The 13,056-nt window shown below is 53.2% G+C and overlaps 1 protein-coding gene across 3 annotated transcripts in view; it reads left to right on the forward strand.

Annotated features, from left to right (window-relative positions):
- The window catches only part of ACTN1 (actinin alpha 1), a 99,142-nt gene that overhangs the window by 67,852 nt on the left and 18,234 nt on the right, over positions 1 to 13,056 (forward strand). For all 3 annotated transcript variants that reach the window (XM_060095942.1, XM_060095943.1, XM_060095944.1), the window contains exons 5-8: positions 556 to 643; positions 1,172 to 1,250; positions 5,430 to 5,511; positions 6,732 to 6,817. In XM_060095942.1, coding sequence (XP_059951925.1) covers positions 556 to 643; positions 1,172 to 1,250; positions 5,430 to 5,511; positions 6,732 to 6,817 — 335 coding nt within the window. The remainder of the gene's footprint in view (positions 1 to 555; positions 644 to 1,171; positions 1,251 to 5,429; positions 5,512 to 6,731; positions 6,818 to 13,056) is intronic.

Raw genomic sequence — 13,056 nt, forward strand, 5'->3', positions numbered from 1 at the left:
TTACACACAGCAACAGTGTCGATCCATGCATTAAATATAAGGAAACCATTTTTTTTTAGATGAACACTAAATGCAACCGGAAGTCCTAATGCTTTCTTCCCACACGGCTGTGTGCCCTCCACAGGGTACATGGGGCCCCTATCTGAAGATTCTTAGATTTCAGATTTCACAGACCAATCAAACCTTCCTCCCCAAAGTGGCCACCTGACATAAGTTGTTTTGTATTGTTGCCATTTCTTTGCATAAAAGGGAGTGAAGGGGAGATATTCTGAAAGTTTGAAAAGCCATTTTCTCAGTATTTAAATGTGTAAGGTGGCCAGTTATGAAACGCTTCCTAGCTTACTTCTATGTTTCTCAAATAAGTTCTCAAGCTTTGTCAAGGAAATAGATTTGGTAGCCTGGTAGCAGCAGGGTTGAAATCTAGGGGTCTTTGTGTGGACCCCCTGTGTGAAAGAGCATAGACCCTGTGGTCACGGTGGGACCTCCATGAGCCCACGCCCCTCCCTCCACCAAGCCAGCCACTGACCTCTCTGCCCGTCATCCCCTTCCCCACAGAGACTTCAGCGAAGGAAGGGCTGCTCTTGTGGTGTCAGAGAAAGACAGCCCCTTACAAAAACGTCAACATCCAGAACTTCCACATAAGGTGAGTGGCTGGGGTCTGAGGGACCCTTGCAGCACCTGGGCTGCTTCCCCCAAAGACCCCCGGGCACACTTGGCTGGGTCAGTCTTAGCTCTAGAACAGAACAAAGACACTTGGGTAAGAAGTCGCTTTTCTGGGAAGGGAGTGTCACCGTTTGATGCCCCCTTCCTCCTGGAGAGGAGCCCTCTCCCTCCTAGCTACAGCCTGATACACCTTTGGTTGATGCCCTTGGAGCCCCCCAAGGAGAGTGTCTGGGAAGTTCTAGCCTGGGGCTCTGGGACAGAGCAGACGAGGGCCCTGGACCTTGGGGGCGGGGAGGGTTGGATGTGGCAGGTGTGTCTGAACTTACCAAGCCCCACAGTGTCATACCCCAGTGCCTGGGGTCGTGGCAGGAAGAAAGTATCTTCTCCCAGCTCCTGCTCCGAAGGGTTATGTACTCATCTCTGGAAAAAAGGAGACCCCTGCTTAGTGCTTTACCCCTACTGCTTAGCCCGACTCACCAGCTTGCCCCCCCTTCTCTCCCCTGGGCAGCTGGAAGGACGGCCTCGGCTTCTGTGCCTTGATCCACCGACACCGGCCTGAGCTGATAGACTACGGGAAGCTGCGGAAGGTTTGTGTGCTCACCTGACCCTCCTGCCCCCTCCCCCAGCAGCTCCTACCGACTGGTCCCCCTTGTTTGGGTGGGAGATGGGCAGGACTGGGCCCCCTCTTCTGAGAGCCCATGGCCCAGTGTGAAGGGGTGTCAGTCTCCTTAGACTAGCTAAGGAGACAACCCTTCCAGAAGTAAGAGAAAAACACCTCCTCTATCAGGGCTGCTTGAGTATGCATGTGCATAACACATAGGTACTTGCTGACATGCCCAACCTGCCAGGAAAAATATCAAAACCACCAAAGCAATTTTGTTAGGATGATGGGATACTAAGTGGCCTTTTCCCCTTCTGTTTTTCTGGGTTGTGCAAGGTGCATATATTACTTTCACAATTTAAGATATTGCAGGGGCTTCCCTGGTGGCGCAGTGGTTGAGAGTCCGCCTGCCGATGCAGGGGACACGGGTTCGTGCCCCGGGCCGGGAAGACCCCATATGCCGCGGAGCGGCTGGGCCCGTGAGCCATGGCCGCTGAGCCTGCGCGTCCGGAGCCTGTGCTCCGCAACGGGGGAGGCCACAACAGTGAGAGGCCCGCGTACCGCAAAAAAAAAAAAAGATATTGCATATTTTTAGAGACATCTATCCCAGCCTTGTCTGAGACTTGCTCTACAGTCCTGGGCAGGTTCCTGCCATAGATTTGCTTTCCCTCATTGCTGAAGTTTGGCTGGGGATTTTATTGCTGCTTGATTCATTTATGCTTTTGGTGTGAAGTTGCTAAGGGGTTTTCTGAGCAACAAGATGTTGAGGAACAGACCGGGAGGTGGGAGTTGTGTGTCTATCCTCGTGGTGGTTCTTAGTGTCCAGGATAGTTAAAGATGCTGGCCTGACCTGGGAGAGGTCTGTCTGGGACACCCTGACTATACTCAGCATCCTCCCTCTCAGCCCATCCCAGCACCGAGAGGCCCTGTGGTGCAGACATCCTGGGAGAGGCCACCCGTGGAGCCCTCCCCATGCCCCCGGTATATGGTCTGGAGCTCGGGTTGGAATGTCACCTGTTGGTGCTTGAATCTCTTGGCAAAGGGCTTCTAGGAATGACCGTTCTGGTATTTGTCTCCTTGACCTTGATACTTGGAGAGCTCAGTGTTCAGTGAAGTCCCCCACCTTGCCTCTGCCCCCAGTGGCCAAGCAAGGCTTGATGTTGCTGGTGCAGCAGCAGCTCTGTGGCATCAGAACCTCCGTTTTGGGGGGTGTGTGGTGGGGTGAACTGCCAAAAAGGATTTGTGAGGGAGAAAAGGAGTAGTTTCCTATTCCCTCCAGAAACCCCAAGCTGGGCCTGAAACTTGAGGCTGGGCCTCTGCCCACCTGGAAAAGCCTACCTGCCGAAGGAGAGAGCCCGCTGCCTGGCCCTGTGCATGGCGGTGTCCAGGTGTATGTGGACGAGGGTCCAGCTAACCTCTTGGGGGTTGGGGGGGGGGGTCCCAGCCCTCTAACTCAGCCACTTTGCAAAGAGAAAAAAAATCGATTTGAGAACCCCCCCTGACCCACCTGAAAGCTGTGTGGCCAAACCAGACAGGGGCCAAGGTGGGGGAATCCTAGAGGCGGAGACTTTTTTTAAAGGTATCATCAGCATGTACCGCCCTAGCGGTCAGCTGATGCCCTGTGGTGACAGATGTGCATGTGCCTGTGTCCTTGCTTGGGGGGCCGGGGTGGGCAGCAGCCAGTCAGTGCACAGCTGTTCCCCACCCCCGTATAAAGTGGGGTCCGTGCTGACTGTGGCTTTTCAGTCTCGGCCCCCGCCCCGCCCCCCCAACTCCAGGAGCCTCAGTCGTTCGGGAGGTGAGAGTCCAGGGGCCTTTGTCTCATTCCTGGCCAGCCTCTCCCCACCCTCTGTCCCTCTCTGTGTCTTTTCATTTCTCCCTGTCTCTCTGTGTCTGTCTCCCCTTCTCTTTAATTCAGTAGCAACAGTACAATCCAGCCCAAATCCTAGCACAGACCTGTTCCCACTGAACCGTGGATTCTTTCCAGAAAGCACAGAGGTTGCCAGAGCCTCTGGTGCTTGGGAACAGGGGAGAGCCAAGGGCTCTGACCGGGAAGCACTTCCTTCCGGCACCCGCTCTAGGTGGGCGTGGGGTCCTGGCGGTCCCTGGGAATCGAGGGGGGCAGGTGGGTGTGCACCCGGGGCCTGAGGATGGCCGAGGGCCTGGACGGAAATGACTGTTGCTGCTTGATGGTGGTTTTTTATTATTCTGGAAGCTGTCAGAGACTTTCCCAGAAGGACTCCACCTTCTCTATTTTGAGCAGTTTCTTCCTGAAAGCGTCCCAGATGAATGGATTTATCCTTTTGTACCCTGTGATTCTCACCTTAGCAAATGTGGAAGCTGGGTGGTAGGCTGACAAAGCCGGTTTGCTTTAGGTTAGTCTGGGAACCACGAATCGAGTGGGAGGTCCAGCAAGGAACTCCCCCGACTAAGTTATGGGTTTTTTTTTCCACATTAAAATTTTTTTTTAATTTGGTAAAATATACATAATTTTAAAAAAATTTTTTAATTAGTTTCTGCTTTATAACAAAGTGAATCAGTCATACATATACATCTGTTCCCACATCCCTTCCCTCCTGCGTCTCCCTCCCTCCCACCCTAATATACATAATTTTTAAAGTACCACTTTAACCATTTTGAAGTGCACAGTTCAGTGGCATTCAGTACATTCACACTGGCGTGCACCCATCACCACCACCCAACTCCAGAACTCTTCATCTTGCAAAACTAAAATTCTGAACCCTTTAAACCGTCATTCTCCACTCCCCCTTCCTCCAGTCCCTGGCACTCTACTTTCTGTATCTGAATTTGACCACTCTTGTAGGTACCTATATAAGTGGCATCATGTAATATGTGTCCCTTTGAGTCTGGCTTATTTCACTTAGCATAATGTTTTCCAGGTTGTATATGTTGTCATATGCCCATCTCAGGATCTCTTTTCTTTTCTTTTTTTAAAATTAATTAATTTATTTATTTATTTTTGGCTGTGTTGGGTCTTCGTTTCTGTGCGAGGGCTTTCTCTAGTTGCAGCGAGCGGGGACCACTCTTCATCGCGGTGCGTGGGCCTCTCACTGTCGCGGCCTCTCCTGTTGCGGAGCACAGGCTCCAGACGCGCAGGCTCAGTAGTTGTGGCTCACGGGCCCAGTCGCTCTGCAGCATGTGGGATCTTCCCAGACCAGGGCTCGAACCCGTGTCCCCTGCATTGGCAGGCAGATCCTCAACCACTGCGCCACCAGGGAAGCCCCTCTTTTCTTTCTACGTCAGAATAATATTCCATATCTATTTATCTGTCAGTGGATGTTTGAGTTATTTCCACCTTTTGGCTATTGTGTATAATGCTGCTATGAATGTGGGTGTACAAATTATTTGAGTCCCTGCTTTCAATTCTTTGGGGTATAGACCCAGAAGTGGAATTGCTGAGTCATACAGTAGTTCTTCGTTTAACCTTTTGAGGAACCTCCATACTGTTTTCCACAGCAGCTGCACCAGTTTACAGTCCCACCAACAGTGCACAAGGGTTCCGATTACTCCACCTCCTCACCAATCCCCAATAAGTTTTCTTGAGAAGATAGCAGAGCCAGAATATAGTCAGGAGACTGTAGCTGTTTGAAGGAGCCCCAAATTTTATGGAATATGAGCGCCAAAGGTGCTTGAGAGCTCCTGGGCCAACTCTTGAGTAATAGGCGGGGAGACTGAGGTTAGGTTACTTACCAGTCAAGCTGGCTGGTGGCGGAGCTGAAACCAGAAGCCAAGACCGATGGCTCCCAGGCCAGTGCCTGGTCTCAGCTTGCATTTCTTTCTTTCTTTCTTTTGTAATTGTATTTATTTTTGGCTGCATTGGATCTTCATTGCTGAGCACAGGCTTTCTCTAGTTGAGGCGAGCGGGGGCTACTCTTTGTTGCGGTGCTTGGGCATCTCACTGTGGTGGCTTCTCTTGCTCTGGAGCACGGGCTCTAGGCACGCGGCCTTCAGTAGTTGCAGCACTCAGGCTCAGCAGTTGTGGCTCGCGGGCTCTAGAGCGCAGGCTCAGTAGTTGTGGCACACGGGCTTCGTTGCTCCGCGACATGTGGCAGTCCCCCCGCCCCCAGTCTTGGTGATCATCGAGATGGGGGTAGCCAGAGACTTCTTGTGCCTCTCATCCACCTTCTTCTTCTTCTCCCCCTAGGACGACCCACTTACAAACCTGAACACGGCCTTCGATGTGGCGGAGAAATACCTGGACATCCCCAAGATGTTGGATGCAGAAGGTGAAAGGCGCTTTCCTTCTGGGCCTCCGGCTCTTCTCCCGGCTGCGTCCAGCGGCCAGGAAGGGCGGGCCCCGCCCCTGAGGCCAGAAGGGAGAAGGCTTGGTCTTCATTTGGGGAGCCAGGGGGTCAGTTGTCTCTCAGGGATTCCACAGACAGATTCCCTGAGGTTTGGAGGGAGAAGTGGTAGCTGGTGTCGGAAAGGGCTGCCTGAGCACGGTCCTCAGCTTGGTCTTGGAGTCGGGGTGGTGGGTGCGGGGCGGAGTGCAGTGGTCCTTTGTTGTTGTAGGGGAGGGAAAAAAAGTTTATTATCATGTGCATCATGGACACACATGGGAGCTTGCAGTGATGAGTAACTCAAAGGGGTGATTTGAGTTTGGGGTCTATATACGTACCTGACTTCACAGGGGTAAGGGAGTGGGAGAGAGGGCACTTGTGGAAATACAGATGACTTTTTGGAAGGATGAATGGGCCCTTAGGAGGATAGATGGAAGATAGGATAGTTTGTGACAATGTCTGTCAAGGTGTAAGGCCATTTTCAAACATGCAAAAGCAGGGAGAATAATATAATTAGCTTCCATATACCCACCATCCAGATAGAACAGTTATTGAGATTTTGTCACACTTTCTTTTTTTTCCCCTTTTGTTTTCTTTGTTGAAATATTTTAAAGCAAGTCCCAGACATCACAGCATCTCACTACTACATACTTCAGAATACATACCTTAAAAATAGCAATATTTCCTTACGCAATCATAAAATAATTTTCTCACCAAGCAAACTGACAGTAATTCCTTGATACATCTGCTGCCTGGTTCAGCATCAAATTTCCCCATTATTTCTTTTTAGTTGTTTTGTTTTGATCCAGATCCGAACAGAGTCTGCACGTGGCATTTCGTTGTTCTATTTCTTGTGTCTTTTCTAATCGGTCGCACTTCTCTCTTCCCTCCGACCCCTTTCGTTCCTGGCATTGAACTTGTTGTAGAACCCAGGCCAGCTGTCCCGAGTACCCCTTACTCTGGTTTGCCTGTTTCCTTCCTCGGGTACCATTTCACTCCTTCCTCTACCTCTCGCGTTCCCGTAAGTGGAAGTTGATGCCAGATGGCTGGTTAGATGCAGGCTCAGCGTCTTGGCAAGAAGACTTGGTGGTTCGGAGAGCTGCTTTCCCCATCACATCAGGAGGCGTATCATGTGTTTGGCCTTAACTCCAGATTTTTCTTGACAGACATTGTCGGAACTGCCCGCCCAGATGAGAAAGCCATCATGACTTACGTGTCCAGCTTCTACCACGCCTTCTCTGGAGCCCAGAAGGTACCCGGGGCCCCCTGCTCCTTCCTTGCCTAGCACACCTCATGCCAGACCCCAAGCCATGCCCTCCCGCCCCTCCTCTCCCTGCCTCTCCTTGGCGACAGGGTCCGATGGTCTGTCTCTTCGGTGGCGTCAGCCCCCGGTGCCAACGTGGCATGTCGTTCTTGCTCAGCTCCTCTCCCACCCGCCCCTCTGCTTTCTCTCCTCTTCCTCTACTGCCTCGGAGAACACTGGGAAAGCGCTCACCTTCTGGGACCCAGATGGCGGGCTTCAGCAGGAAGGACGGCATGGGTGAAATCAGCCAGGATTGTTCTGGAGGCCTGGAAGCGCTGTGGCCCCTCTGTGCCCACCTCTGTTGAAGCTACGGCTTTAACAGAGCAGCAGGCGTCCCTTACGGAGGCACATCTGGGGAGGTGCCTCCTGTCTTCACTGACCTGTTCTACAGAGGTGTCACGAAGCCCCCGCCTTTCTCCCGCTCACAGGCGTGGTTTAGCAAATCTATCCACAGCCCTTTTGGGCCTTGGTGCCTTCTATATCTTGCCTGGGGCCCCCATGCGGGGTCATTCTGCACAACCCCTTGGGGAGACGAAGGGAAAGGGTGGCCGCAGTGAACACATCAAGTGTCCTGACCCAGGTTTGCCCAGGAAGGCCTGAGGTTCAAGTCCAGTTGTGCAGGTTCTGCACTCCACAAAGGCATCATTCACACTGCAGACACTGAAGATTTGAATATTTTCATTAGCAGGCTTAGCTCGGGCGGCAGGCGCCCCTCCCCCAGGTCCCCTCACAGGCAGGACCCCAGAAGCACAACATCCAGGTCGCTATGACCACAGACCACAGGCTTGGCCCTCTCAGCTCTGGGCCTTGGAGCTGCCACATACTCAGGCAAATTTCCCACCCTCTGCATGGAGTCTGAGTGGCCTGTTTTGAAATGCATGATGGGGTGATGCTCCCGCCTCCCCGACCCTCTGCCCAGCCTTCCCCAGCCCCCCCACCCCTTTTTCCCCACCTCTTCCCTCTCTCTCTCCCACCCCAGCCCCTTTTTCCCCACCTCTTCCCTCTCTCTCTCCCACCCCAGCCCCTTTTTCCCCACCTCTTCCCTCTCTCTCTCCCACCCCAGCCCCTTTTTCCCCACCTCTTCCCTCTCTCTCTCCCACCCCAACCCCTTTTTCCCCACCTCTTCCCTCTCTCTCTCCCACCCCAGCCCCTTTTCCCCCACCTCTTCCCTCTCTCTCTCCCACCCCAGCCCCTTTCTCCTCCCATCATCTCATTTTCTCTTTCTGTCCATTCCCTCATTGTCTGTCTGTCTTGTGTGCTCTGTCCACCATGGCTGTTTGGGTTTGTCCTGCGCCGCTGCTGCCTACTTTCTTCTCTCAACCTCTTCTCCTTCTCTGTGCAGATGTGTAGGCACGCTAAGGCCGGATGGGAAGGCCATGTGACCTAATGTTTCATGTCACTGCCACGCCTTCTCGGTGCGCAGAAGGTGAGCTCTCCCTCGGCCTCGCCCTCTCTCCCAGCGCCCACTTGCCCATCTCTCCCATCCGCCCTGGATACTCCAGCCGCAGCCCCTTGGAACTGCAGCCCCTGGAATGAAAGGCGGGATTAGAAAAGCCCCCCTCCCCCTACCGCAACCCCAGCCCCTTGTAGGAGGGCAAGATGCTCTCTGAGCTTCAGCCAGGACACTTAAAGATGCCTGAGAACGCCAGCCTCTGGATGGCCTGCATCTCTGTCCCTACACGCTGGGCATAATAGGTGCCACTAATGGGAAAGAAGCTTGCGGTCTCAGCGCCTTCCCTGGACTGAGTTGAGAGCCCTTATCCCAAGCAGCACAGTTCTTGGCTCTGCTTCCTGCCTATTGTCTTAAATATCCAGCACCTCCTCACCTCTCTCTCTCCCTCCCTCCATCTGCTTAAGCAAGACTACCCTCTCAAATTACCCAGCAGCCAGGGCAGGGCGAAGTCTTCTGCCTTCCCCCTGGTGTCCAGTCCAGAGGCTCAGAGTCCTGCCTGGTCCTTCCCAACCAGGCCTGCCAGGGACAGTGGTGCAGGTTGCATGCTACCCAAGGGTGCCCTGTGTGCACCACAGACCATGAAGATTTGAATATTTTTTACAAAAATAATCTTGCAAATGGCAGTAAAAATGTCTTCTAACAGAATAAGTATGACAGTTTTGCAATAGAGGTCCGTTAGAGAAGAGGTGCCTTTAAAATATATATATATATATCTCTCAAAGCATTATGTGGGGTAGCAGCAGCCCCATTCCCTGCCTGGATGGGCACCCAAGACCTTCCTCACTTTCCTTCCAGGCCTCATGGGTACTGCCTGACAGGAAACAGCCCCGCCTGGAGGCTCCCCATCCTGGGTGTCCCAGCATCCCCAGGAGGCCCAGCCCTTTTCAGCCTCTTCTCTGGCCTGCCCCTTGCTTCTTCTTTCTCTTTGTCCCACCTCTGCTGCTGCTCTTTCTTGTCAGCTTCTTCTGGCCCCTCTTACACCCCACCTTTTAGGCAGGATGTGCGCACCATCTATCTACTTGCCTCACTGGGCCTCCAGCCCTGAGAACCACACAGAGTCTTGCCTGCACCCAGGGCTAGGCTGAGCTCTCGGCCGTGGTCTTTCCCCTCTTTCCAGCTCTCCTTCCTCCTCCTCCCCTGCTCCTGCAGGGTTCTCTCCTGGGCTTCATGCCTGTTGACACTGGCCTTCCCTGTCTCTGAAGCCTTCCCTGTGTCCTGGCTGATGATGCTCGGAAGGGAGCGTGTGTGTGTGTGTGCGCGTGTGCGTGTGTGTGTGTGTGTGTGAAGCAGCCTGCTTTTCTCCCTCCCAAATCTCATACCACCTCCCCCCATGCCCTCTACCCTCTCACTCATCCCTGTTGCAATCATTTCATGCTCCTTTTGTCCATACATGAGGACAAGGTCACCAGCTGGGGGGATGGGGTGGGGGGGTGGGAATGGGGGGGTGTTCCTCTCACGTCCTGGGTCAGGAGCCTCACCCAGAGTTGCCCCTCCCATCCCACTTCGAAGGAGTCAGGCAACTGCTTACAGCTCAGCAGGCCAGTAGGAGGGGAATCTTGCCCCTCTCCCGTGGAAGAAGGAGGAGTCTTTCAGACTCATAGGCTCTTCTTGTCTTGACTGTCTCCGTGTCTGGAGCCAATGGGGGAAAGTCTCCTGAAACCCACGCCCAGTGCCCTGCATCCTCTTCACTGTCTTTCTCTTGTCAAGCCTTGGGCGGTGGAACTAGAAAGACAGCTGAGTCTAATACATGCGTGCATGCAGGTGTACACGTGTTTGTGTGCCTGTGTGGATACTGTACTTGTATGGATGCAAGTGTGTGTGATTGACGTTCCTAGTCAGATGAGGACCAACTCCTGTTTGATGTGTTGGTTTTGGTTCTCATTCTTTCTCAGCTTTCCTTTCCCCTCCTCTTCCCCTGGAGGGATTTAGAATGGCTTGTGAGCAACCAGTTTGTGTAGTTTGTTGCTTTAACATTCATGGCCTATTGGGAACTGTTTCTGAGAAACAGCCTTTTACGGCAGGAACTGGACTTGCTGTAGGGGGTTCTGGATGCTTTTAGGAGTAGATGATGCTGTTTGCAGCCTTCCATTTGTCGCCAGCTGGTTGTGAATCTTCTAAGGGAAAGAAACCCCGTTCCTGCCCTCAAGGGATTCATGGTCCATCTGGGAAAACTCTTAATAAAAGAAGCTCATGATGCTGTGGTCTAATCTCTGCTCTGCTGCAGACCTGAGCAGGGGAGGGGCGCTGCAGGGCTGCGGGACATGGAGGCTTTCTTGAGCAGGAGACACTGGAGCTTGAGGGTCTTAAGGGTTGAGTGGTGGGGATCTGCAACTGAAAGGCTCAGGGAAGGTTGAGGAAGGTGGTCACAGCTTGTGCGACGCTTCGTGGTGTGACGGTGCAGCCTCCAGAGGAGAGCATGTCCATCCCACTGCCTGGAGTGAGGATTGGGGGCAAAGCCAGAGTCGGTAGCTGGGGTCAGGGCTGAGTGCCGTGGGGTTGGCTCCCTTCTGTCTGGGGGCCTCGCTGGCAGGGACACCAGGGCAGGGAGCTGACTTGGGACATGGAGAAAGACTAGGCAGTGGGAAGCTGTGGGAGGAAGGAAATGGACAATTCTAGCTAGACTTGGGAAATTTTTGACTAAAAATGTCACAGATGAGATCTTCGTGGCACTCGCATGACTCTGTAGGTGGTGGGTGGCCGCGCCATGGCGCGTCATTTGGCCTCATTTGGCTGTTTGATATCACCGGCATTGAGGCTGCTTCCTCTCCAGACTACCTGTACCAGCTAATTTGATACTGATTAGTAGAGTGGCAGTTTGGCCTGGTAGCTGAGGGTTTCATTTGAAGATAGCTAAGCCCTCCGGGGCTAATAATCCATAACTTAGAAACAAATAACTAATATAAAACTAAGCACATTGTTTTGTATTACGTTGTATAACAATACACCTTAAAGTGGGTCATAAAAAACAAAAGAACAAACCATGGAAGGGTCAACACAAATTTCTAGTCACCTTTTCCTTTGGCACTTGGAAGTCATCCTTTGGCCTGTTTCTATAAAATATTTTCTCAGCCCATTTGATGATCTTTATAAAAAGTCCCCAGGAGGCCCACCCGGGAACTCCCTGAGACCTCATCCAAAAGGAGCCCCCTTTGACCCTGGGGCCTCTGAGGGACGGCCAAGGCCCTTAAGGCCCGCAGGACGTGTCTTCCAGAATCCCATGAGCTCAGGCCTCACTCAGCCCACCAAGTTCACAAATTGACACACCAATCAAAGCTTACGGCCTCTGAGCCCAGGATCTCAGGATGAGTCAGCAGGATAACACGATTCAGGTGGGCTTGATCCATTCGCCATCACAGTGGCAGCTGTTTCTTGCCGATGATTAGGGGCTACCTGTGATTCTTACTTGCTTGATCAGTATGTTGGGCTGGGGGCTTTGCAGCCACCCCACATTCTTACATACATGTCAGCACACGGGAGAGCACTGGCCTTCCCCGGGTCCCCTCCCCAGCCATCAAGAGAAGTGGCCCCGGTGACTCCAGGCAGATTCCTGGGGCAGCTTCATGGGGACATCAGCCCAATTCCCATGACCCTGCTTGTTCCGGGGCCCCACATCTTCTGGGACGGGCTCCAGGAAGGAATGTCTCTCCTTATGGCCTCTTGGGATCCCCCATGGTTGCTTGTTGGTTCCTTAGAGGAAGGACGATCCGTCAGGAGTTCCTGATGGTCCTGTGAGAAGTGGCCTTGGCATCTCCAGGACAGAGTTAGGTTGGGGCGCAGTGGGTGAGGATCTAAGGATGTGACTGCTTGTCTCAGTTCCTTGAGACCTGGGACTCTCAGCTCCCCCTCTGGCCACGCCCACAGTGCTTCCGCTGGAGGCCCACCCGCCCTGACATCTCGCCCTGGAGGGTGCAGTGTCTTCTCTTGGAGCTTGAAAGAACCTTCATGGTGATCTCATCCTGCCCCCTCGCACACACACCTGGCAGTCACCCACGCATCACCTGATTTGGTGGGCGTGTGTTCTATTTGCAGAGTTCTGCAATGAAAAAGCATTTACATCTTCTCAGTTGTTCCTTCCCAAGTCAAAGCACCGTCATCCTCAGGAACAACTTCTTGATGCCCAGCCTCAGTTTATCTTGCTGCAGTTGAAACCCGTTTTGTCTTGTGCATCAACCGGGTGCAAGGTCCCATCTTTCTCCCCCTTAAACCTTTGCCATCTGCAGGGTCACCCTTCTCCGGGGCCCCAGGATGCTTATCTGTTTGCTCATTGGCATTACCTGCTGCCACCCTTAGGCCGTCTTCCTATCACAGGACCCCAAAATGGCTTCGAGTTCCCCTCCCCTTGCACTTGGGTTAGGATGTGCACAAGAACTGCATTTAAAGATCACCTGGGGCTTCCCTGGTGGCGCAGTGGTTGAGAGTCTGCCTGCCGATGCAGGGGACGTGGGTTCGTGTCCCGGTCCGGGAAGATCCCACATGCCGCGGAGCGGCTGGGCCCGTGAGCCATGGCCGCTGAGCCTGCACGTTCGGAGCTTGTGCTCCGCAACAGGAGAGGCCACAACAGTGAGAGGCCCGCGTACCGCAAAAAAAAAAAAAAAAAAAAAAAAAAATCACCTGAGCAAAGTGGGTTTAGGAGTGCCTGGCCCTGCTGGTGTCGCGTGCACAGTGCCCTCTAAGCGGGAGAAGCAGTGTCCCCTGGGGTTTCTGGGCCTTTGCATCTGATTGCCGTTCAGTCCTA

The sequence above is a fragment of the Mesoplodon densirostris genome, chromosome 4 (assembly GCF_025265405.1).
Source record: "Mesoplodon densirostris isolate mMesDen1 chromosome 4, mMesDen1 primary haplotype, whole genome shotgun sequence".
Taxonomy (NCBI): Eukaryota; Metazoa; Chordata; class Mammalia; order Artiodactyla; family Ziphiidae; genus Mesoplodon; species Mesoplodon densirostris.